We start from the raw sequence: 25545 nt of genomic DNA, 5'->3' as shown, positions 1-25545 counted from the left end.
AAATTATATATCTGGGGAAAGCAGTTAGGATAGTGCTTTGGCAGAGGAGGGGGAATGAAAAAACTGCATTTGAAAGAGACAGGAGAAGAGGCTTGAGCAGCCCATGGCAGCTATCAAAACAGATTATAAAATTCCCTCCTCAGACATGCTGTGATGGATTATCTGGGACATGGGAAACAGGAAAACAGACAACAACCATCCCTAAACATCATTACAATACTGGGTTTGGGGTCCAATTTATGGGGGCACTTCTCAGCCAGAATGCAAAGGAGGCAGGCAGAGAATTAGAAAACTGTATCAACTTAACCGCAAACAGAGTCACTGTGGAAATAACCCTGTTCACCTTTTTTCCCAAAAGCCGAATGACACTGCTGAAATATTTGTAATAGATTTGCAATGTTTTGGAGAAAGGAAGTAATGGGGGGAGGGAAAAGAGCAGAGAACATAATTCTTTCTAGACCAGCCGTGGAACACTCCCATCAGCCTCAGCCAACATGGCCAATGGAATGATGGGAGCTGTAGTTCAGCAAAATCTGGAACAGAGAATGTATGTGTAAAAAAGTTCTGGGACTGTAACTGTGTCAAGTACTAATGGTATGGCCACAGTCTTAATTTTTGCATGAGTCGTACCCTGTGAAATTTCTCTCTAAGCAACTGTAAATAAATAAACTTATGCACAAGTCCTTTGTAATATAATAATGCATTCTATCTGCAGATAAAGTATTTAAAAATTATAAACATGAAAAAAGCATTATGGACATTACTTTGATTACCCTTTTAATAGTATGTTTCCCCCCTTTATTCACTCTTAGTTTGAAAGAGTCATAACAAAAGAAATACAAAAACTCAAAGTCACCATAAATTAAACTGGAAGAAAATACACCTTTATTTTTTTTCCAATGACAATAAAAGTGAATCTGCTACAAAGATGTATGCTTCATTTCTCTAGTGCAAAAAAGAAATTTATTTTGGCTTGCAGGATGATGTGTAATGAAATGGGTGGGGGTGGAGAACTGTTAGAATATCAGATACATTAAATGAGCCTTCAAACCCACTCCAACAACAGGGATAAATAATTCAATAAAACCCACTTCATATTCTGTTTCCCTAGTGCAATACACAGATATTAAAAAACAAGACTTTAAACTTATGAACAGTGGTGTGAAGAATCACAACTACACAAAGAGAATTCAGCGTGGCATAAAGAGAAGAGCTTGTGCATTCAAAGCAAACAACACGTTTTCTCTAGCTGGAAAGCCAATATTCGTAAAATTAAAAATGAAGTTGCTAATTAATAAATTATGTTTGCTGAACACAAAATCAGTCTAGGCATACTTCTTTTCCAACTGAGATAGGCTTTTTGAATAATGCTGCAACAATATTGCACAAAATATTTAAGTGAAAGTATGGGAGCGGGAGTTCCCAGCAGAGTCTGTAAAAGTGAGCAAGACTGTGCAACAGGAACAACAACAGCAGAATTTGAAGAAAGTCACTCCTCAGACTTTCCCACACCTTTAATTCCTTACAAAATTAGCAATCCTAATTTCTACTGGGTTATTTTCATCTTGCTCTGCTGATAGAAGTCTTTATCGCTAAGACCAAACTTGATTCAGTCGATAGGTGGATGTAATGAAAACAGAAAACTGACTATTTTAAATATAGGGGCATATGTAAAGTGTGCTAACCACCTTCAAACAAGCGTCTTAATTTATATTTGTTCATCTAATGTGAGACTTCTGTATGACTATGAAGTCTAAAAGTCTTTAACATTCAGTCCAATTCATCACAAAGAGAAGCACAGGGATTCATTCAGTTTAGTTGCATTTGGATTCAGTGCAATTAAAATTGGCATAAATCCTGGCAGGACTAAATTTTAAAAATAAAATTAAAGTTCACATTGAATTTTGTATCTAGACTAGTTTTAAACACCCTTAGTACAAGCGGATGTGAAAAACTTCCAAACACCTTTAATTATTATTTTTTAAATGCCTTACAAAATGTTTGAAAATTGGAATTAATTTTAATCTAGTATGCTAAATTCTATAACATCATTGTTATGTTACACAGCTTTTCTCAGTGCCTACATGTTTTTTTGTATGCAACAACAAATTCAATATTTTTAATATAATTATAATATAATATTCCCTAAATGTTATCCTTCTATATTTATTAGATTAAGTTTACAGTTCAAATAAATCAAAATATCTGGACCAACTGCATCAGTTACTAAATTAATTTTAAAGAATCAAAACTTTTAACACTATGTGAAAAGCATCTTGATCTATAAATTTATAAAGGAATATTTATTCTAGTGAAACTGGAGTTCAATCATTGGGTTATACTGTCTGGTACAGTACTGTACATGTTTACTTGTAAGTAAGTCCCACTGCCTACAACAGACCCTATTCTCCCAAGTACACAAGCTTGCAGTTTTAGTCTCCAATTCCATACATAGTTACTAAGTAGTAAGTTCCACTGAATTAATTATATTTTACATGCAAAGTAGACATGCACAGATCACAATATGAGGTGTAGCAACATTTTGCTAATGCAGGCTTATAAATTGCTGTAATTATTTTATATTTAATGTCAATATTCTGCAAGAAACATTAACAACTTTGTGGTGTAACAGATAATTCAACCCATTTATAGCTCAATCCTAACCAATGTAAGGAATTTTAAAGGGAGTTAAACTAACCTTCACCTTATCATTATGGAAACAAGCTAAATATAAGTCTAAAGACTTCACTGTATGTGTCATCTCAGCAGCTAGAATTGCATAGAGGAGCCAGTTCAGGAGAGTGCTTTGTTGTGAAGATTTTCAGTTATCACAGAGGAGTTTTGTTGCACCTCCACTGAGAACCGAATTTCAATTTATTCCTATGTGTTTTCCCTTGTACTAAGCGGTTCAGTAGTTCACTGCACGGTTCCAGCTAAATTTCTGTATTTGGGCAACACAGCCTGTTCGCTATCAATACAGTACTGTTAAAAGGAAGTGCAGGGACTGTGCTCCGGGGCCGGGCTCCCGGTTCAGAGGAGCAAAGTCGAGATGCTTGCCAGACTCTCCTTGCGCAGGACCCTGGTCCCTTCTCTCACCGACCCACAAACACCCTCGGGATGAAGGAGATAAAATGTGAGAGCGCCACGCTAGTGCCTTTCCCCTTCGCAAGCTCAAGCCTTAGCCTCTTAGAGACGAGAGGGCGAAGGGAAATAGCAGGACGGGATGCAGACGGGTCTCTTCTCTGCGGGAAAGCGATTTGCTTGCGCAGCATCTCTCCTGGCGCCCCTCCACCTGTTGTTGGGCTGCTCGACCCCAACCTATCCGCTCGCCCATGATCCTTCCCTGCCCCACGCACATTTCTGAAGCTAAGCTCAGGCAAGGCCACGCTGGTGAGCTGCTGTCTGGAAGCGTCTCGACGCCGTTTGCAATCCCTGCCCAGACAGAAAGCAGCCGCGCAGAAAATGCGCGCCCCGCCAGATCCTCATCCTTGTCCACAGTAGGATGCGCTACTGCTGCCTCCCCGCGCCCTGGGCGGCGGCTCCAGTTTCTCCTCCTTTCGCCTCTATCTAATTCAACGACCTAACACGCCCGGAGAAGCGCGCAGTGAAGGCAACCCAAACAGATCGCTAGACGCAAAGGTGATCTGAAGGGCCAAGCAGCTACAATAGGATCCTAAAGGGACCGGGCTGCTGCAATGCCCAACACGCGACTTGTCCATGGACTTGCTTGGAAGCAAATGCCTTTAGGGCCGGGCGATAAGGAAGTTCACCATTATCTGGAAGTAGGTCTAATCAATGCAACGAAATAATAATAATGACACCCGAGCTCTGAACGAATTCTGCAAGAGCGCAGGAGGATAAGGTTGCAATCCTATTCCGTTCCTTGGCAGTAAACCCGATTGAACTCAGTTGGCCTTACTTCTAAGTAGACATGCATCAGATTTAAGGGAGCAACTGATAAACAAAGGGGCTTAAATTCAGGGCAAATCAAGCGCGCCTGATTTCTACTGAAATCAATGGGGTTTAGGCACCAGCTTAAGGCTCTCAAATTCTATATTTATTTACTTGAGAGTATGCCCCATTGAATTCAGTGGGACTTAATTACGAGTAGACGTGTATAGGCTTGAGCCGCAAATATATTTTTTTAAACACCCGTCAGTCTAGTTTTACGCTTATTAATTGATTTTAAGGGATATTTCTGAGCAACATCTTTAGGATGCAGGCTTAAATCCCATTGATTTCGAATTAACTAAAGCGCGCTTAACTTTCCCTAGACAGCACCCAATTAATTTTAACATTAAGATGCTCATAGATGCTTTTGGAAGCCGTTCAAGGGAGAGGGGAAGGTGGAGCTGCTCCAGGGCTCCCCTCCCAGTTCCGAACTGTGTTGCTTCTTGGAACAAGAGAGCAGGCAGCAGACCAGAAGGCTTCCCTGTGGCCGGCTATGCGCAACAAACAGCTCTGCTTGGAGGCACTGGAGGAGAAAGTGGCTCATAACTAGAGCTGCCCTAAACCTGGACTGTCCAAATGGGACAGAAAAGCTGCCTGCCCGCTTGACCGCGATTTCTCCCGCTTCTCCTCTGTCCCGCGTCCCCATTACAATCCACCCAGACTGCAAATACAGTCCACACGGGGGTGAGGTGGGGTGCAGAAACCTGCCCACTTCAGACCATTAAGAGTTGCCATTTACTTTGCCACAATGTCGCTGCTAATGACAGCGGAGGCGGCTGGGCACCTTTGCGACACGTGCGGTACACAAAGGCGGCGACGAGGCAACTAACTCATTGCTCGCCAGGGCTGCGCGTCTTCGGAAACTCAATCCGGAAAACTGTCAAGCCCGCCAGCGACTGGTCGCTTCCTTCAGCTGCTACCAATCTAAAGAGCCAGGTAAAAAACGCGCCTCTATTTGCATCCAATCGATTGAGACCCGTCAGCTCGCCTTTTGTGCTATTTAATTGGGGAGGAAGAAGAAAGAGGAGGAGGCTGCTGCTCCTGGTACATATTTCCCCTCTATCGTACAACCGGTGACTTTCTAACACTAGGCTAGCCCGGTTGACAAGCGGAGAACTTCCCAGCTGTTTCCAACGTCTATCAGGCAGCGCCAGTTGAAGCCAAGTTTTCGCATGTGATGTCTCCGCTTCCTTTTCCCCGGAGCGAAGCGCCTCTCCAGTTCGCCGGGAGAAGGGTGCCGGGTTCCTGGCACCTGCGGTCCCCTTTGCGCCACGAACAGGCTCCGGAGGACGCCTGGCGAGAAGAGTGGCAAGCAGTCCTTTCCCCAACAGCCGTAGCCGCCTTCCGCCTCCTCGCCTGCCCAATGGGTCGCTGGCCTGGCTGGTCCCTTTCTGCCACCAGCCCCCTACCTTGAGTTTGTGCGTTTCTCTGTCTCCCCGAGAGGGATTAATTAACCAGGCTGGAGCTGGAAGAGGCTGCCGTGACGAGCCCAGTGGCGATTGGCCGCCCGCCTGCCTGGCCCTGCCTTTATAATTTCCACGCGAGTGCATCTGGGCTCTTATACAAACCAACAGCCAGCTTCTCCTGACATATACACACACTCAGAGACAGGGAGACACACACACACACAGAGAGGGGGAGAGAGAGAGAAAGAGAAACACCCAGAAATCGCCCCCCCATCTGACTACCAACATTGCGCGCGCGCACACACTCACACCCCGTGGTGACTCCAGGAGAAAAATAAATGCCTGCTCCGATGTGTTATTATTTTGACTGGTGGGAGCCTGGCTGCAACTGGGCGCAAACTTTGCTTCCCTTTTTTTAACTGCAGCTCTTCCATGCTTTCCTCTGCTCCCTGAAGGATCCTTTCCAACAAAAAAACCCAGGGTTTTGTGTGCCTGTGCGTGTTTGGGAAAGACTCGGAGATCTGTCCGGGGCAGAAGTGTCCACCTCCAGCCTGCAAGGAGAGAGAAAGACAGCCTGCGAGCGAGCCTCGGAGCTGAGGAGGAGCCGAGCAGCAGAAAGAGCAGCGGCGGCGGCGGCGGCGAGAGCAGCGCCTTTGGGCGGCCTGGGGCTCCGCTTCCCCGCGCCGGGCGTCCGGATTCCCGTCTGAAGTTGGCTCCCGCCTTAGCAGCCGCATTGGATCCCAGCGCCTACTGCGAGACTCCGGTCTACAACCCGGATCTCTGTCCCAACATGATCGCGGCGCAGGCCAAGCTGGTGTACCACCTCAACAAATACTACAACGAGAAGTGCCAGGCGCGCAAGGCGGCCATCGCCAAGACCATCCGCGAGGTGTGCAAGGTGGTGTCGGACGTGCTGAAGGAGGTGGAGGTGCAGGAGCCGCGCTTCATCAGCTCCCTCAACGAGATGGACAACCGCTACGAGGGCCTGGAGGTCATCTCGCCCACCGAGTTCGAGGTGGTGCTCTACCTCAACCAGATGGGCGTCTTCAACTTCGTCGACGACGGCTCGCTGCCCGGCTGCGCCGTGCTCAAGCTGAGCGACGGGCGCAAGCGGAGCATGTCGCTCTGGGTGGAGTTCATCACGGCCTCGGGCTACCTGTCGGCGCGCAAGATCCGCTCGCGCTTCCAGACGCTGGTGGCGCAGGCCGTGGACAAGTGCAGCTACCGCGACGTGGTCAAGATGGTGGCGGACACCAGCGAGGTCAAGCTGCGCATCCGCGACCGCTACGTGGTGCAGATCACGCCCGCCTTCAAGTGCACGGGCATCTGGCCGCGCAGCGCGGCGCACTGGCCGCTGCCGCACATCCCCTGGCCGGGGCCCAACCGCGTGGCCGAGGTGAAGGCCGAGGGCTTCAACCTGCTCTCCAAGGAGTGCCACTCGCTGGCCGGCAAGCAGAGCTCGGCCGAGAGCGACGCCTGGGTGCTGCAGTTCGCCGAGGCCGAGAACCGGCTGCAGATGGGCGGCTGCCGCAAGAAGTGCCTCTCCATCCTCAAGACGCTGCGGGATCGCCACCTGGAGCTGCCCGGCCAGCCGCTCAACAACTACCACATGAAGACTCTGGTGTCGTACGAGTGCGAGAAGCATCCCCGCGAGTCGGACTGGGACGAGTCGTGCCTGGGCGACCGGCTCAACGGCATCTTGCTGCAGCTCATCTCGTGCCTGCAGTGCAGGCGCTGCCCGCACTACTTCTTGCCCAACTTAGACCTCTTCCAGGGCAAGCCGCACTCGGCCCTCGAAAACGCGGCCAAACAAACGTGGCGGCTGGCCAGGGAGATCCTCACCAACCCCAAAAGTTTGGAGAAACTTTAGAGGGCCAGCCAGCGGCGGCCTGACACTATTCTTCTCTCCCCCGCGAAAAGAAAAGAAAAAAACTGCCTTTCTCTTCGGAGGATTCTGCTGGGTTTACGGGGCAAACGTCGCCCTGCGTTCGGGGAAGAGGCTACCCGCCTGCGCGCACACGCACATCAAGCCAACTGCAAGTATTATGACTCTTGCCGGTATCCCGGTTTTAAAAGCCTGCCCGGAAAACGAAACGAAACGAAACCGTGTATGATTATCACCAGGGGAAATGCAATATTGGCTGCCGTTTTTAGCCTGATTGTGACCACTCCGCCTAGAAACCAGACCAATGGATTATAACGAGGCCGGGATTTTTGTGCGAGTAAGATAGAATCTGAAGATGCCACCCAAATAACCACAACCGTTAGATAGGAAAAGAAACAAAACAAACCACAACTGTCCCAACTCTTCCCCTGTACATTTTAAAAAAAAATTTGTATGGAATATTGTGATCTCACATTGTCTTTGAAATTGTGGGTGTTAGTGTTTTGTGATTTGGTGAAAAGAAGTTAAATTGCCATTTTGGATACTTCAGGACATTTTCTGCTCAAGAAGATACCGCTTTAAAAAAAGGTAGATTTTATCATGGTACTTTTGTTACTTGTCTTTTGAAGTGTCTAAGCTAAAAAAAAGTTTACATTTTTTTTGTTTCAAATATATTGCTTGTTCTATTTCTACCATTCCATAAATATACTTGAAATGTTATTTAAATATATTCAGAAGAAATTTGGATTTTGCTTATATAATTGTGAATATTGGAATTATATATTGGAAAAATGCACTTGAAATACACTGGATAATTACTTTTTGTGATTTAAATTTCTGTTGCTGATTTTATTTAATTACAAGCTAATAAATAAAAGTAAAATAAATATGCTTAAGAGTTTCAGTGCTGGATTCCATCTGGATTTGTGCAAGCCCTCAGTCTGCTACATTCTCTCTTTTTGGGGGGCGGGGAGGGGCCGTGTAAAGCGGGTCTGAAGCCCTTGACGGCCTGTTAAAAGTAGCATAATTTAAAATCAAGATAAAAATCGGTGTAGCCTACCCTAAAAAAATGGGGTGCTGAAGGCCATCGACATCGGTCACACTCCGGTGTGTGGCAATTAAGCGAGTAACATTTTTACAACCGTCAGGAAATAAATCTACTTCTCAAAAGATTTAGTGGGCCAGGCTAACGCGGCTGTCCGGTTTTGAACCAAGCTGAAGGCACGCATTACCCAAGTGAGCCTAGTTTGTAACAAAATTAACAGCACTTGGAGAGAAGGGAGGGGGAAGTTGCAACGTTCAGAGATTTGCGGGGGTCAAGCCAACAATCGGCAGGTAAAGAATGTTGCTACCTTTGCCCTAAACATCACCAGCCTGGCCATAAAGCCGCCGCCGCCAGTTGTGTTTGGGGAAAGCGAGCGCCGGCCTCTCCGGAGGCCCCGCCGGAGCAAAGGAGCCGCCTCCGCCAGAAGCCCCGTCCTGCCCTTGCAGAGAGCGCAGCAGGCAGTTCCTTCCGGATGCAAACCGTGATTCAGCCAAAGGGCAAATATCCCGGCAAGCATTGAGGGGGTGCAACAATGTGCTCAAGATCTGCCCAGGTGATACTGTTTCAAACTTCAGCTGCGCTCTGCCCGCGCTTGGATGCGCTGCAGCAAAACCGTTAGACTCGCCACGTTACTCAACTCCATGTTTTGTTTTGCTTTGCTTTGCTTTGCTTGCGTGTGTGTTTTAAAATCCGGAAGACACTTTTAATTCTTCCTGTCAAGGTTGGCAAGCGGGCAACCGACGGATGGCCTCGACATTGAGGCCACAATAGTGTGTATTTACACAAGGCTACGAAAGTGAAATTAAAATAACAATATCACTATAGATCCGGAGAGAAGGAAAATGACATGGACGTGAACTTTTGAATTCTGTAACAAGGCAAATCTCCGCTCTATCTCCTTGCTCCAGGGGTCTTCGGGAGAGATTCTGTCTTTGCGCACCCCAACCTTGCTAGTTCCTACAGGCCCGGGCTGTGCAATAGCTGCTCCGCGCGCCCCTGCAACGCGCACCCGCGCTCAAGCGGAAGCTCCAGTCCCTGGGGACTGCATCGAAGGCAGACGGAGAGGGAACGCGTCTCCTTGTCTGCCGCGGGTGCCCGAGGAAAGAGGCTGGAGTGCGGGCCCGCCATTACCTCGAGGGATTTCCGAGCAATTGGCTTAACTGCTAAATCTGCCCACGTTCATACAAAGGCCTTCGGGGGGAAGTGCGGCGGGGGGGGGGGAGAGATTTGTTAAAAAGCGAGCGCGGGAGTTAGAGCGGATTTTACATCATTAACGCGCCGCGCTCTTAAATAAAACAGCCACGGCGTCAGACGGAGGGGGGAAGGAGAGGGGCGCTTCCAGGCACTTGGGAGCATTCCTCAATTCATGGTTATGGGAAACCACCCCCTCCCCCCTCCTCTCCCCCCCCCAACTTGGGTCCTGTACTCACTTTAGGGTCGATCTTCTTGAAGGCCGGGTCCTCCTCGTCTACCTCGAAGTAGATCTCGGTGGTGGTGATGGAGAGGGTGCCCTTGGCCACCACCACCGGCGCGATGAGCTGGGCTGGCGTGCTGAGGACCACGGGGCCTGCAAGACAAGACGGAGCGGCGTGAGGAGGCTGCGAAAGGGAGGTCGGTCGCTTTGCCCGACGACGGCAGAGCGGAGCGAGAAAGCCGTCGGACTCAGGCGAGGGATGCCTACGGATCGCTGCCGGGACACCTAGGAGAGGCTTCGGGAAGCGGGACACTGTGTATGCCTGAAGCTCAAAGGATGGTCGACGGACCACCGGAACAGCAGGCCACTTTATAGGTCTTTCAAACAAAACAACACCCAAGAACTAGGGTGTGTGTAGGTCTTGCCACTTAAAGACAGGAAGATTTATTTGAGAATACTAGCGGGGTGCGGGTGGGGAGATCACAGCGCTGATGAAAATAGCCCCTCTCTTCCTAATCTCGAAGCCCGATCCCATAAAGGTCGAGTGCAGGTCCCACTCAATTCAGCAAATTTACCGGTTTGCACGTGTGTATAAAGCGCAGCCCAAGACGGGCAGCGAGCATTTAGAAAAGCAGTGTCACGGAATAAAAAACAGAGGGGCTTCCAATAAAATATATTTAGATTTACGCTTCCTGTATCTAGTCATAAAATTACAATACAAATTATGCACCACACATATCGAATATGTTTTACTTCTTTTTTATTATTCTGGACGTTAGGCAATGCAGTGTTTTCTACATCATAAAACTATCTGCGAGACATCAGATGCCAGACGAGGGCTCTCTCTGTGCAGAAAGTGTGTGTGTGTGTGTGTGTGTGTGTGTGTAAAATAAAGTGCAGCCTTTATTGTGAAACAAACAGTTGTTATAAAGAAAACGATTTGTCTCCGCAGAGACGCCAGAAACAATCTCTCTCTGAAATTTATTGTAATGTTAATGCTGAGCGCATAATTACTCCAAAACAAAAAGATTCAGAGTTATTCTAACTTGCTTACACGCATGTATATTCTACAGAATTCATCGGGGTTTACTCCCAAGTAAATGTGCACAGAATCGTAGCTCAAACCTGCAAAAAAAACCCGGAATTATTTGGGCATTTCTAGTACTGTGCAACGCAATCCTCTGCAGGTTTCCTCGGGAGGCGGATCCGGCTGTATTCGGCGGGTCAGGCTGCCTAGTTAGGGTCCTGGCGACGGCAACCTTAGAGCCAAGCGCCGTGGGGCTCCTCAGAGCAGGGGGACCAGTAATAGGAACCAGGCATCTGATGGTCTGACAAGCGTATGCCATAATAAATGTGTTAGCATTTAAGGTGCCATAAGGCCCTTTGCTGTTTGCGGACCATTATTACATTGACTCTAAGGAGACTTCCCATCCGGATCCTAAACGAACTTATTGGAAACTCCACCTCGAGATCTATGCAGATCGCATAAAAATAAATGCATGGAATAATGGGATATTGAGCCAAGACCGCCCTATGGATAAATAAACCGAAACATCTATTCGAATAACATGAAATGCAATACACTGATGCCACATTTTAGAAACTGGGAAATAATAAGGCACAGTATTATCTGGCTGCTGGTATTGTTGTTGTTTTTTCCTTTGGGTGCTGAGACTGTTAATTCCGTGTGTGTGTGTGAAATGTTGTGCTCGGTCGGATTTGGTTTCTGGTGTCTCTCCAGCAGCCTTTCCCCGGCTTCTTTTCTGTGGGGAAGGCAGGTGAGGTAGGGCTGGCTGGCTGGCGCTCGGTCCGACCACCATTTGCGCTGCCAAGCTGTGTCCTCCTCCAGGGCCCAGTCTCCTGCCTCTACGGATCCCCTTCCTACCCGCCACTTAGCCCGGCCTCAGCCCGTCTCTCGGCCTGACGGAGAGCGTGGCAGGCCTCATTTCAGCGCTAACTTCCCTCCCTTCCAAGCATCGCCTCCTTCCCTCCTCTCCACCCAGCCCTAGGCAACGCTCGGCTTCCCGCCTCTGACAGCTCTCAAGCCAGCCCACCAGGGGCTGGATAATATGGAGACAAACTCTATTTTCGTTCATTTTCTTGTTTTCCCCGCGCCTAATAGGCCAGCCTGGCCTCTTCACCCCGGTCAGCTGATGCGGACCATACGCGCGGGGCTCGGGCATCGCCCTTGCTCCGTCCTCCCTGCCGCCTCCCCCTCCGGCCGGACAGCGCCAGTGGCGCTCGGCGATCGAGCAAGCAAGCAGGCCGGCAAGCGGGCCGCCCTCCTGGCCGGCGGGGCTCCTGCTTAGGGCAGCGGATCGATCCGAAACGGCGCTTTAAAGGCTCATCAATCTTAATCTCGGTCGCTCGAGTAATTACGCGCGATTCTCTCGTGCGATTACAAGTGGATTTGGGTTTCGATTCCCCAGGCCCCTCGCCTTTGTGCGTAATGGCAGGCCGAGCTCTCCAGGCAGCAGCAGCGGCAGCAGCAGCTCCCGGGCCCTGCTGCTGCTGCTGCTGCTGCTTCTCTCCGCCCCTCTGCGATCGCCACCCCGGCCCCTCTCCTCTCCCCGCCCCCGTCTGCCTTTAACCCTTCCTCGCCACCCGAGCGCCGGGGCTTTACAGGCCTCGGCGAGAAAATAAAAAAAATCCCTTAAAGATGATGCAGTTGGGGAGCCGCGTGATAGTCGATCATGATAAGAAGGCGTTTAGTGGGCCTTGCGCGCTCCCAGAAGGAAGATCAGGTAGTTAACCCAATTACCTCCCGGCTCCCCGCTTGTTATATGGGCAAAATAAAAAGGAAGTGGCTGGTAGTTCGCGGTCAGGAGGCCAGAGACTATAACAAGAAATCTTTTTCTTCATCGAGAGAGAGAGAGAATGCCTAAAACTTTTGTGTGCGGGGCGTGGGTGCGCAAGGGAGAATGACAGTGGCGAGCCGGGTTTAATTTTCAGAATGGCTGATGGAAATAAGTGCATCGCGGAGATTTCTGAGCAAAAGGCCTGCGAGGAACCCCTCACACTTCCAAGCGCTCTGAACAAACGACCTTGTGAAATCCTATACGAGCCTGAACTAGGCAAAAACAGCTACCACTCAAACCAGCGGCGTTTCGAAGGATCACAAGATGTTTCCATTAACTTTTTTTTCCGCTAAAGGGAAGAAAGCGGTGGGGGGGGGGGTGTTACTTAGCAGCATGAAAATTTCTGATTATTTCATTATCAAAACCCATGTAAGTAAGCAAGCCTTGATATTATCCCAGCAAGGAGGTATCAGAGATGGAAAGCAGAGTCAGCACTCAGGGCCCTTGTGTCTGGGGGTGGTCTGTTAAGTACTGGTCCTTTTACCCAGCCACCACCCCTTGCTTTGGGCTTCGCCAGCCCATTGCTTCTGCCATCCCCCCGAAGCAGAGGCAGCTGCTTCCTGCTCCCCAACAAAAAGTGGGTGACTGAGCGGTGGCTGCAAGGAGCTACATCCTTGCTTTGATCACTGACCATCTCTTATCTGGCTCATGCAGGGGAAAGACATTTGGCCCAGTGGCGGCACCTGAAGAAAGTGCAATGAAAGATGGTGGCTGCCCTTTGCAAGAACATCTGTACCTCTCTCAACTCATTTACCCCCCCGCCCTGGTCTGCTGGAGAGTGGGGACTGGGCCCTGGAGGGCCACCCAGGGAGAGGTGGCAAGAGCAACCACCACTCCACTTGCTTGCTTGGCCCTCTCTTGCTGGGTGGGGTGGTAGGGAAGAGTCCAGTAAGGGAAATCCACATAGAATCATGGAATTGTAAAGTTGGAAGGGACCACGGAGTCATCTAGGCTAATCCCCTGGGATGCAGGAATACTTTGCCCAACATGGGACTCAAACCCACAACCCTGACATTAAGAGTCTCATGCTCTACCAAGTGATACTTTCCTCACTGTTGGTTTATGGTCCCTTTCCTATGGAACATGGTGGAATGCCCAAACTGGGAAGTTGCGTTAGACGTAATATTTTAGAATGGAAACCCTTCAAATATTATGTATTAACCCCTTCGCAACCAGAACCCATCTGTAAGAGAGGAATGGCCAGGGCACAACAACTTCAGAGCTAACTAGATCTATCACTAGTGATGTATGGAAGTGAGAGCTGGACCATCAAGAAGGCTGATCGCCGAAGAATTGATGCTTTTGAATTATGGTGCTGGAGGAGTCTCTTGAGAGTCCCATGGACTGCAAGAAGATCAAACATATCCATTCTTAAGGAAATCAGCCCTGAGTGCTCACTGGAAGGACAGATAGTGAAGCTGAGGCTCCAATACTTTGGCCACCTCATGAGAAGAGAAGACTCCCTGGAAAAGACCCTGATGTTGGGAAAGATGGAGGGCAGAAGGAGAAGGGGACGACAGAGGACGAGATGGTTGGATAGTGTCTTCGAAGCTACAAACATGAGTTTGACCAAACTGCGGGAGGCGGTGGAAGACAGGAGTGCCTGGCGTGCTCTGGTCCATGGGGTCACGAAGAGTCAGACACGACTAAACAACAACAGATCTATCACATTCACAAGTCACATATATAATATAAACCACAAAAATATTCCACAGAACTACCTGCTCTGGGTCATAAACAGAGTAAATGCTCTGGAATGTTAACTTCTGAGCTCGCCTAATCATCCATATCCACCAGTCACACATAGCTAGATGGGTTTCATGCATTAAGCCACAAAACCTGCTCAGAAAACAAGTTCCAATACCTCTTCAGGGCTGTAAATGATATTCTGGAAAAATGACATGGAACACCAACTTCTCAGTTAGTCATACTATCCCAGTTTACAGATGGGATTCATTCCATAATACACAAAACGACTAGGGAAACCATGCTCTGAACTCCTGTAATTTGTGCCTAGCTAGGAATTCTTACCAGCCCCCTGGCCGCTGCATTTTGCAACTGCTGTAGCTTTGGAACAGTCTTCAAGGGTTCATGTATAATGCAGGCTTCATGTATAATGCAGTACTGTAGTCCAGCCCTGAGGTTACCATAGCATGCAGCACTAGAGCCAGACCATCTCTGTCCAAAAATAAGTATTCCTAGTTACTAAAGCCAGCTTCCAGTGGCAGCGTTTGGTCTAGGAGCATTTTTAAGCTTCAAACTAGGGCAGTGCCACTCCAAACTGAACAGGTTGTTTACTCACTTCCCACAGGTGAGAGCCTGCAACACACAACATCTCCATTTTGTCTGGAATCAAATTTCAATTTATTGGTCCACATCAAGCACCTGAACTGTATTTTCTGATTCAGGTGGTAAAGCGACATAGAGTTCAAGGTCATCAGCTGATACCTCACTCCAACTCCCCTGATGACATCCTCCAACAGCTTCGCATATGTTGAATAACATGAGAGCCAAGAGTGATCCCTGCGGGTCACCAAACTTCTATGATGTCAAGTTATAGTTCAACATTGATAAGTCTCTGGAAGCATGAAGGTAGGAGTGAAACAACAGCAGTCTGGTGCAGAGGGGGCTCCATTTCCAACCCATGAAACTGCTCCAAGCTATGGTGTGCAGTATCAAATGCCTACAAGGTAGCACTAGGACGACCATGGCAGCTTTGGTGCCATAACTGGGCCTGAACCCAGACTGTAATCCACTTCTTCCAAGCACACCTGTAAGTTGAACTGACACAAAAATCTTGAGTATCATGCCTAAAAGGGATTGTTAGCAACTGGGCAATAGCAATTCAACAGTTCTAAGTCCAGAAAGGTCCTCTGAAGGAGAGGGCACAACACTATATCTTTAAAAGCCAATGGTACCCCATCCTTCTGCAATATGGCATTAACCACTCCCTGGAACTATGCTGTTAAAACCCCTCAGGTTCACTTTTGTACATTACAATGGGCAAGAGTTGAAAGGACAAGTGACCAGCCAGACCCTCTTCCAAGCAGTCTGTCAACATCAGGCTGCAACAATTTAAACTCATCCAAGTAAACTGGAACATGTGGTGCTCTAGACACCTCTGGACTAGTCCAGATAGTGGCATCTAATAGTGAGCCCACAAAACAATACAATTAAACAATTTAAAAAAATCAGGCTTTTAATTCAGTGCTTGAAAAAAGTACGATGAACAATATACTCAGCAGTAAGAGCAAATGAATATTTGCTTATCACTTAGAGGTAAGCTCAAGATATGGTTAGACTACAGCTCCCATGATTCCTGGCCACTGGACTTGTGGCTGGGGCTGATGGGAGTTGAAGTACAGCAACACCTGAAGGGTACCAGCTTGGCTACCTTAGATTTATAACCTATGTTTTCTACAGACCTGCACACTTTTAAGAACCCCATATCTATTTGGCTGGAATAACTATAAGGCATATCGAGATTTCTCAGATTATGCCCTTCCAAGATTTCTTAAATCCACAGTCTGCATCCTTCTTAATTTTCACCTTTCTAGGGTATTCCCAGTGCTGATTCCCAGTCCCCTCAAACAATACCTGATTATGTGAGTCTCATCTCTGGGGTTAAAACTGAAAATTGCAACCTTTGCCTTATGTGCAGAGGTGCACTGGTCTCAGTGGCTAAACCTGTAGGAGAACTCAACCCCCTCTCCTGAAACGAAAGGGTTAATGGCATAGTCAATAGATATCCAATAGACTTCACTTTTCTCAGGGTGAGCAAGGAGAGAGGATGCAAATGACATGGCTAAACTAGACTGCACTAGACTGATTAGCCAGAAACTGTTTTGTTGTCTTTATCACACCAACTGATGACCTCCCTCTTAATTTGCTTTTATAACTGTCTTGAATAAACTTTACGTAATTGGACTGCTTCTTTTGAGTGTATTTTAAAAAGCACTCCCGGGTCGAATTCCGCCTCGCTGCCACCACTTGAGGTACTCTGCTGGCTTTAGCACACAGGAAGAGGAGAGGTCAGGCTTAGGCTTGGCTAGGAGTTTCCGCTACTGCTTCGCAAATATGCCCCACCCGTGGCGTAGCGCACTCTCTCCCAACTTAGGCAGACTGTAATAAGGCAGAGGGCGTGTTGCCAGGGTCCAGCTTGTAGGATTGGCGTTGGAACGGTGGCTGCTCCTCCAGCCGCTTCGAAAAGGGGCTTCTCGCCCAGGGCCTGCAGGAGGAGATCATAGGATCCGGGAACGCGTCCAGCGCACAAGCTGCCAGGCAAAGGCAGGGGCGACTGCTCAAAGGTCAAGCAGCCTCTACCTGCGCGCAGGGGAGGACGATCTCCGCCGGACACGCGGAGGGACAGTGCAAGTAAGGAGGTGGCTGATGCCCCCTTCCCAGTTGCCCCTTGGCATTACAGCGGGATGGATTGGGCCTTCTGGGTGAGGTTAGCAAAAGGACAGGGATCCAAAGGCACTTGGCGCCCCTCCCCCACATCATAACCTGAGTGTAACATTTCACATATTTCACTCGGAGCCTCTGAAGCGCCCCCCTCCCGCCCGCCCGCTGAAAAGGCACCGAATGAAACGCTCCTTCTTAATAGTGTGTCATTTTTACACTTGTCCTTTGGAAATCTCCAATTACAAGTCCCAATACCACGGCACATTTAAGGAGCGCGGAGTCTTTTTGTTCGAGCCTTCAGGGAGCAAACCCGCCACTGAGAGAATACGAAATTAATCCACTCCAGCTATAGAGCGAGAGGATTATGTTCTAATCCCCTTTGGGAGAGGCTCTGGATTTTAAGGATCCGACATTAAAATGTTTACACCAGGCGTAATCAAAATAGTGCAGCTTCTCCATATGGCCCCGAGATAGCAGCGCGGCATTGGCTCCGCTTTCCAAACGGCTCCCCAAAACAATAACGCACCGGGCATGGACTGGATGGAGAGCGCGGAGAGCGCTGCCGATCCAAGCATTTCCACCCCTTTGGGGAGGGGGGAAGCGCCACACTCCCAAGTCCAAAACAGCAGGGGAAAGAAGTGACCGCCACCCCCACCCACTTATCGGCACAAGCTTGAGCGCTGCCCCTGCGGAGCCAGGAGCCGCTTTCCACGTCCACCGGGACCGTGCCAAATCGCGCCGCGGAGCTGCAGATGCTCCCACCTGCGCCCGCCCGGCCCCGGCGGCCGTGAGTGGTCCAGTGAGGCCCGTCCGCTTTGTTGTCCCTCGGCGGACGGAAGAACAAAGGGCGGCAGGCCGAGGCGAGCCGCCGCGCCGGGGCTTGGACGGAGGATCCCCGCTTGGGCGTCCCCAGCAGCCTAGCCGAAAAAGCGGCAGGCCCAAGCGGCGTAGAGGCGCCAGGGCGCACAGAGCCCGCAGCCGAAGGGCTCCGGGGCGAGTTACCTACGCCTGGGGAACACGCGTGCCGCGTCTGCAGAAAGAAACGGCGAGATTGACCTTTAGACATCTTTTCAACAAAACACACGCAAGAGTCACAGGGAATAAAGAGTCGGGTATAGATTCAGGAGGCAACACCTTCTGAATTTCGTTTGGCTTGTTGGAAGACTCCTAATGAAGGTCGGTCGATGCAAACTAAATTGTACAAGCTCACACAGCTTAAAGAGCAGAAGCCACGAGGGAGTTCTTCGACATGAGCCCCACTGAATTCCTGGTGCGCATTGCCAGGTATGGATTGTAGCCTAAGGCAGCAGTTCGGGGCGCAAGACCCACCGAACTCATTGGGAATTACTTCCGGGAAAACAAAGACAGGATTTGTTCTGCTAAAGACGGGAGCACTTTCTCTACAGTGCTCAACAGGATGTGCATTGGAAGTGCTACTGCTCAAGCCCTGCTGCGAATAAATGGAAACGCGGGTTGCACAGAAGTAGCGCTTATTGGATCACTCCCTCTTCCTGTTAATCATTAGCCCCAATTTTATGTATCTGCCAGAACAGTGTTTCTAATTTCAGTGAAGGCATTTAAAGCATAAAATAGCTAATAAAGCAACTAAATAGTACCGGACCTCTTGGTGCTATTGCAATTAAATTCTGCAGATGGCTTTACACATATTAATCCACCAGTATGGTTTTGCAGGGTTTGTTTAAAAAAGAAAGTTTTAACAAGCTGCTATGTTCCAGGGCAGTATCAAATCATTTAATAAATAGGTAATAAGGATTTTTTATAAAGTTAAAATAATTTAGGCACTTTAGAATCAAATGCTTCTTTTAACTAAAACAAAAAACAAAAATAAGCTGACCCTGAAAAGACATGTTTCAGAAGAACAATAAATTTCCAAAGTAAGGTGGGATGTAAGATCGACTTTTGTCTCTAAAAAAAAAAGTCAACCTGAAATAGTCAATTTCCCCAGATTACTATATTAAAATTGGCATTTAAAAATTGTTCAAGACTAAAAAGAAGACAGCTGAAGAACAAAATAATTTTCAGAAACAACCCAGATGTGAAGACGTTTTCCCCAAAATGACAAGGTATAGAACTTATGGTCCATTTTCACATGGGATACCTACTGGTGGACTGCCAAACCACATCAAGCACTGTTAACTAGAAGCAACAGGATTTGCTTCTAAATAAGTAACTTTAACATCAAGGTGCTATTTAGTTTAGAACAAACTTTTTAGGGCTCCAGTTGTAACCACACTTAACTGGGAGTAAGCCCCACTGAATAAGATTTCACTCCTGTGCAGGGCATGGTTTAGGATTACGCTGTAAGTCATTTTGAAAATCTATATATACAACCAGCAAGATTCTAGGCTTACTATATTGTAAAGTGGCAAGAATTAGAAGGGTGGGAGAATGTAAAGACAGTGTCAATGAACTTGTATAAAAGCCTAACAGCATATTCTTCTACAAGATGTAGACACACAGGGAACAATCTGTCCACTGCACATGTAGTGTTCACATAGAGAAGACTGCCATAGGCTCAGAACCGTATTTCTCCCCTCGTCTACAGAAATACAGGTGTGAACACAAATGAACAAATGGGATACTAAGGGGAATCAAAGGAGCATGTCTGCCACCAATATCCCCATCTGGCACTTTGTTTTCTGTCAATGTTACTCAGCATGAAAAACATGTATCGGGGCAAAAGGAATGGTTGGATGGGATAAGGGAGGTGTGCACAGACCATTAATTCCATATTTGCATTGTCCCAGTATGTGAGGGAGAGTGAGAATGGAGAGACAGGGCTCTACTGAGCCTTTGAGAATACTCTGTGAAGGCACCATGTCCATGGTCTGGATCCTGCACTTTATTTTTATTTTTGCTACTATTATGTACTTACTTGGGAGAATTTCTTGGAAATATGTTTTATTTGTATCAAATGAAATTAATTGTTCCTCAGTATAGTTTGTAAAGCTATGGATAGTTTACAAAACAAAGTAAAAATGCAAAACATAAACTAGTTAGATGCTGGAGAATTCCCTTGCTGTGTGAACAGTATTTTTAAAGAAAAATAGTCAACAAATAAAATAAGTAATATTCACTAACATGTAGTCTGTAAAGTAACGGTTATAGAAAACAATGAACTCTAAGCTCATGCAGAAATTCTAAGAATATGTAACACACCACAATTTCACTATTTTTGTTCTTTAATATTAAGATCAAGTGGAATTTGACTTTTGGCTGCATAACTGGTGAAATTTAAGTTTTCAAGAACTTATTTCCACCCATCTGTATCAAAAGCAAAAACTAAAGATTTCCAGCAACTCTGTTCCTGACAAACTGGCGAATAAACAGCTTCAAAAATGAATTTATCAGTGATGTACACAATAAAATTAACTGTGCAAAAGTGCAAAAAAAGACTATTCAGCATTAAAGAGGAAAATCTACCACATGGTATATGCATAGTCTAGATTTCAAGGGTAACTTGCATATAAATTCAGCAGCCTGTTATTTCTTCACACTTACACATATTGCATATGTTTACAGAGAAAGCATTTCCTCTCAATATATTTATAGTGCTGCAGACATTGGGACATACCTTTGCTATATATACTTGAAGGCATCTACTGAGTTGTGCTTATTTTAGTAAACTCTGGGTATTTTTCTCCCCTGCAGCAGGCTCATATAGTTATTTGCTCATTAAAACAACTCAAATCGTACTGCAGAGCCAACATACACTATAGTTTTGCCCCATGACACTGAAAAATGTTGGTTCTTTCTTTCTAGGGCAGATAAAGTTGAAACAATGCTTTTGAACTGTGCTAAAAACTAACAGTTCACATGGATTTAACATGGTTGTGGACAAAGTTAAAAGCCCCTCTCATCTGATGCCAGGTGATCATGTATCAGCAATGGCCAAGAACTACTTTTAATCATCTGCATCTGGCACAGAAACTGTGACCATTTTGGATAAAGAGTTTCCTATAAGATTCTAGATTTGTTCTTTTGTCCTCTCAAAGTTTTACAGGAACATGAGTGAAAAATATCCTTATAACGTTTTTGGTAAGTGATGATAGATGAGCTAAGGCTGGGCCAGAAAAAATGCAGCTTGCCTGCCAATCAAATTTCTGTATTCTGCTTTAGAACTTACACTCATGGCTGCCTACGGGGTTGCAGATTATAAAGGTACTACTGTCACTTGAAGCAGCCCTAAATGAAGTGGTGCATTTGAAAGGTCATTTCACATCTGCTGTATGGTACTAAGGCTGCGATCTTGTGGGGATAAACCCCAGTGAACTCTGTGAGACTTACTTCTGTGTAGAAATGCATAGGATTGTACTCTTTAGTAAAGACCCCTTACCTCCAATCAGAATATCATATCTGAAAGGGACAGAAATTTTAGCTTTTACCATTAAGTGATGGTGGTGAATTAGTTAGCCACCATCTTCTAAATCATGAACACTTCTAAATTTTAAAACGAACATACCAATTCATACATGGCCATGAACTATTGTTAGTTCAGTCTTAGTCACATAAAATAGTGACTGAATAAACATGATGAAAACATAGTATCTGTGTGTGTGTGTATATATATATATATATATATGTGTGTGTGTGTGTGTGTGTGTGTGTGTGTGTGTATATATGTGTGTGTGTGTGTGTGTGTGTGTGTGTGTGTGTGTATTCTCATTATAAAACATCCTGAAATAGAACATGGGGAAAAAATCAAACTGCTGGACAAAAGCACCTGTCTTTCTATTCTTTATACTATATTTTCACAGAACCTCTTGGTAAGTTTGCCTTTATTATTTAATTTCTGCCATTTTTGCCTCTAAGGAACATTTAAATATATTTTAATGTGGATGTTAGTATCAGAGTACGAAATAGATGCATCATCTCACATAAGAAGGGCTCATGGATGTACAAGTTGTAGGGATGTCCATTGGCTCTGTGTGTACCCCAAATAACGAGACAAATTGAAGTGATTCTGCACTAGCCTCCACCTGATTCAGTCACTGTCCACAAGCAGCCAAGACTTCACTCTTGCATCCTATGCTATGCTTCCACCCAGTCAACACAAAGTCATGTATAAAAGTATTTTCAGTGGTTGCCGCAACTGAACAGTTCTGCCAGCACAAAGACTTTTAGTGGCCTGACCGAACTTCCTCACCCTCTCTTCTCCCCGTGCACACCCTAAATCTGCTCTGGAGGTGAGTGATCCCTCAGAACAGGGAACTAAATGTCAATGAGCTAGTGAAACTGTTTAGTTGAATACTGCCCTCGGTTTGGGGGAAATGGCGAACTTCCAGATGTTTTTCATTTGGGCTCATTTTCAACGAATGGAGTTGTGTTGGTAGGGGGAAGGAGAGGCTGGAATGATAGCTTAGTTGATGTTTTCTGAGTTGTTTCAAACAGCACATTTTCAAATAGCCCTACACCAGGGGTCAGCAAACTAAGGCCCATAGGCCAGAAGTGGCCCGTGGAGGTCGTTTGACCAGCCCACATCCCGAACCAAGCTGCCTGCTCGTGCGCTGCACTAAACCAGTGCAGTGTGGAGTGGGGACTTGCTTCCGCGGTGCCGAAAATCTCATCTGCGCATGCGCTGAAAATTGTGGGTGCTCACACATGCGCATGATCCAGCCCACGGAGGGCTCTCCATGGGACTGATCCGGTCTAGGCAAGATAAACCTTGCTGTTCCCTGCCCTACACTGAACTAGAGGGCTCTCCAGTCTTCAGGATCGACTTTTAAGAAGTGCAAGGGCTGAAGCAGGAAAGTGCCAGGAAAGCCCTAGTGGGCACATGGGCCACATCTCTACATCTAAATCTGTGTTGCTAAAAATTGCTGAAGCTTGTCCAAAGGGAAATTTAAAAATTCACAAATCTTCAAACAAAAAAACCAAACAAATATTTCAATCATGTAAATATGCGTAGCCATTTAAGTAATTATCCAAGGAGGAATCACCTATTTCTTGCTCTGCTTGCCTCCCCCAATTCCTCCATCTGCCTTCAGGATGGACAGTCCCCACAGCAGTGTGCTAAGCCAGCTGTTCCTGCAGTTCTGTCCTGCCTTCAAGCTGGAAGCCAGAAAGACAGGAGGGAGCTGGAATCAGATAGAGATGGATGACATCCATCCCTCACTCCTCTCTCTCTGCTAAGAAACGAGACATAAACCTCAGATATAACCTGGCACATCACACTACTGTCCCACTTTCTCTCTGGCTGCACAGCAATGAGCTATAGTTTCCCTAGTACAGAAGCTCTGTTGAGGCTAGAGGTAAGAGCTAGACACGGATGCAGAAGACACAGAGCTCTGCTTTACTTGCCACCTCTCAAAACTGTCAGCCACCTGGATAGCAGGCAACAGAGTGGGAAAGATGAGCCCTCTGAAAAAAATGCCACCCAGCACCCAAAGAGGAGGATGGGAGAAGCTAAGTGAATGATTAATGAGACACTTACCTTTTGTGGTGGCAATACCTATGTGCACACAAGGGGCAAGGGAGCTAGTAAGTGGCAGACACCTGTGATGAGCCTGGGGTGGAATAGACAAAGGCAGGGACGCAATGCCACTGCAAGATGGGAGGTGTTTGTGCCACATCTTAATGAGTGCTACAAACAAGCTTGGAAAAGGGCCAACATGCCAAGGTACCAGAGAACCAAGAAAGCAATTTGCATAGGATAATTACAATGTTGCAGCTTTCTACAGCAAGTATCATACACCTGAATAGTTACTAAATGTTTTTCTTTCTTTATTACGGTATTTCCCAGTAAATCAACCATTAGACTTTTCCCTAGCCGAAGAAGAGTTCACAGTCAATTTATGGATTTAAAAAAATCAAAAGAATGTTACAGAACCCAGAATCACTTGGGAGGTGCATCTTAGTGCAGGTGCAGAGTTTCTTATTCAGTCTGCACAGCACACTGTCACCTACCATTTTGGAAAAGAGGGGGGAATCCTTAAAAGATCTATGCACATGTGTGCAACTGACACAATTTTAAACTTAGGGTTTTGCTTTTAAAGCTCAGAGTGGGTGTACCCGCTGGCACTAGTATGCCAACACAGCTGTACAAAATGAATTGGCTCCTATAAATTAGTCCAAAGTATTGCATGGGCGCTTGTGCTGTGGCACTGGGAAGGGGGATGAGTGAAAAGGGCAGGTTTGCTACCTGGGCAGTGGTGCAGACTTGCTTATTGGACAGCAGCTGACCATTTTAAAATTTCACACCTTCATTCTCCCATCTGGAGGAGAAAACAGAATTGTTACGACAGGAGAAGACTGATGGGAAGAGATCCTCCTGCCAACTTATTCTGAACAGAACAAGAAAAAATGGAGACCGGGCAGAAAAGACTTGGGAAGACAGAGCTTATGGTTTGGAAAAATGGGAAGTTTTCTTTTGGGGGATGGGCAGCAGAGGGAAGCGTTAACTGGGGGCATGAATTATTGGAGACACTTGGGCCAGCCAGATTTCCCTGGAAACTCAAAGATGATCGCTTTCCCCCATTTTCCTCTAGCATCTGATATTCAGAGGTACACTGCCCCTGAACACGAACTTTCCATTTAGCTGTCACAGACAATAGTTGTTCATAACTAATCTTCCACAAATTGATCTTATCATTTTTAAAAGCCTTCTAAGCTAGCAGTCATAACATCTGCAGCAGAATATTCTAAAAAGGAAAAAGAAATCTTTCAAGGGTGAATATGTGCAATACTGCTGTGTGAGGCTGCCTGAATTTGTTTTTCCCTCTGGCCTTTTTTAAACATGAGAAGTTGGATGAGGGGGAGCAATTCAGAGCATGGCATTCAATGGCATTGCAGCAAATCAGTCAAGAGGAGTCATTTTTAGAAGGGGAAATAATTTGGGGAGGAGGTGTTTGGGGCTCAGACCTCACCTCTGATTTGTATTTGGTGTGTGGTCTTGAGAATTGCTTGTCTCCATCTTTTGTCCAGAATACTCTTTCCAGCAGTGGCCAGTCAGATGTCCCCCGGGAATCTTGCAAAGAAGGCACAAGCCAACAGTATTCCCCTGTGGCTTATCTCCAGAATCCAGTATTCCTAGGAATACTGCCTCAGAACATGTAGGCTTGCTCACATATCATAGTTGATAGGAGATACTTTCATGAGAGAGCAGGGTTGGGCACCACAGATGGAACCAAGAGGAAAAGTAGTAGGCCTGGCTCAGCAGAGTGGGACTTGTAACACTCCCGCTTTTTAAGAGATACCAGGAACTCCTGTGCAGAGCCTATGCTCTGCATGCAGAGCTTCAATCCCTACTGCCTCCACTGAAAAGGATTTCAGGTGGCAGAAGAAGAACCTCTGCCTGAGACTTGCACGAAGCAGAACCCATTTGCATAGACAGGGGTGAGCTAAAAAGGCCAGTGGTCTAATACAGTGTAAGACAGCTTCATATACCCCTGTAAATTTAGTGGATGGCCTTGTTTACTATTTCTGAATCACCATCAAGGGTTGGGGTCCAGATTTCTGGTGTTCAGAAATAAACGTTGCAGTAGCAGTGCTTTACAGATCACACTTGTTATAGAAGTTACTGATTATTCAATATTCAGCCCAACGTTCAAACCAATTCTTAT

General features: G+C 46.8%; 2 protein-coding genes across 7 annotated transcripts in view; one reads left to right on the top strand and one right to left on the bottom strand.

The window, feature by feature from the left end:
- NBEA (neurobeachin) overlaps window positions 1–25545 on the bottom strand; it is a 359299-nt gene that overhangs the window by 136854 nt on the left and 196900 nt on the right. For all 6 annotated transcript variants that reach the window (XM_053386038.1, XM_053386039.1, XM_053386041.1 and 3 more), the window contains one exon: window positions 9718–9854. In XM_053386038.1, coding sequence (XP_053242013.1) covers window positions 9718–9854 — 137 coding nt within the window. The remainder of the gene's footprint in view (window positions 1–9717; window positions 9855–25545) is intronic.
- Window positions 4299–7446, top strand: MAB21L1 (mab-21 like 1). Its single transcript, XM_053386042.1, has one exon. It carries the CDS (start codon window positions 6148–6150, stop codon window positions 7225–7227), a length of 1080 nt encoding a protein of 359 aa, XP_053242017.1. The 5' UTR covers window positions 4299–6147; the 3' UTR covers window positions 7228–7446.

Source organism: Podarcis raffonei, chromosome 4 (assembly GCF_027172205.1).
Source record: "Podarcis raffonei isolate rPodRaf1 chromosome 4, rPodRaf1.pri, whole genome shotgun sequence".
Taxonomy (NCBI): domain Eukaryota; kingdom Metazoa; phylum Chordata; class Lepidosauria; order Squamata; family Lacertidae; genus Podarcis; species Podarcis raffonei.
The sequence above is the reverse complement of the archived record's forward strand: the minus strand, read 5'-3'. Positions and strand labels throughout refer to the sequence as shown.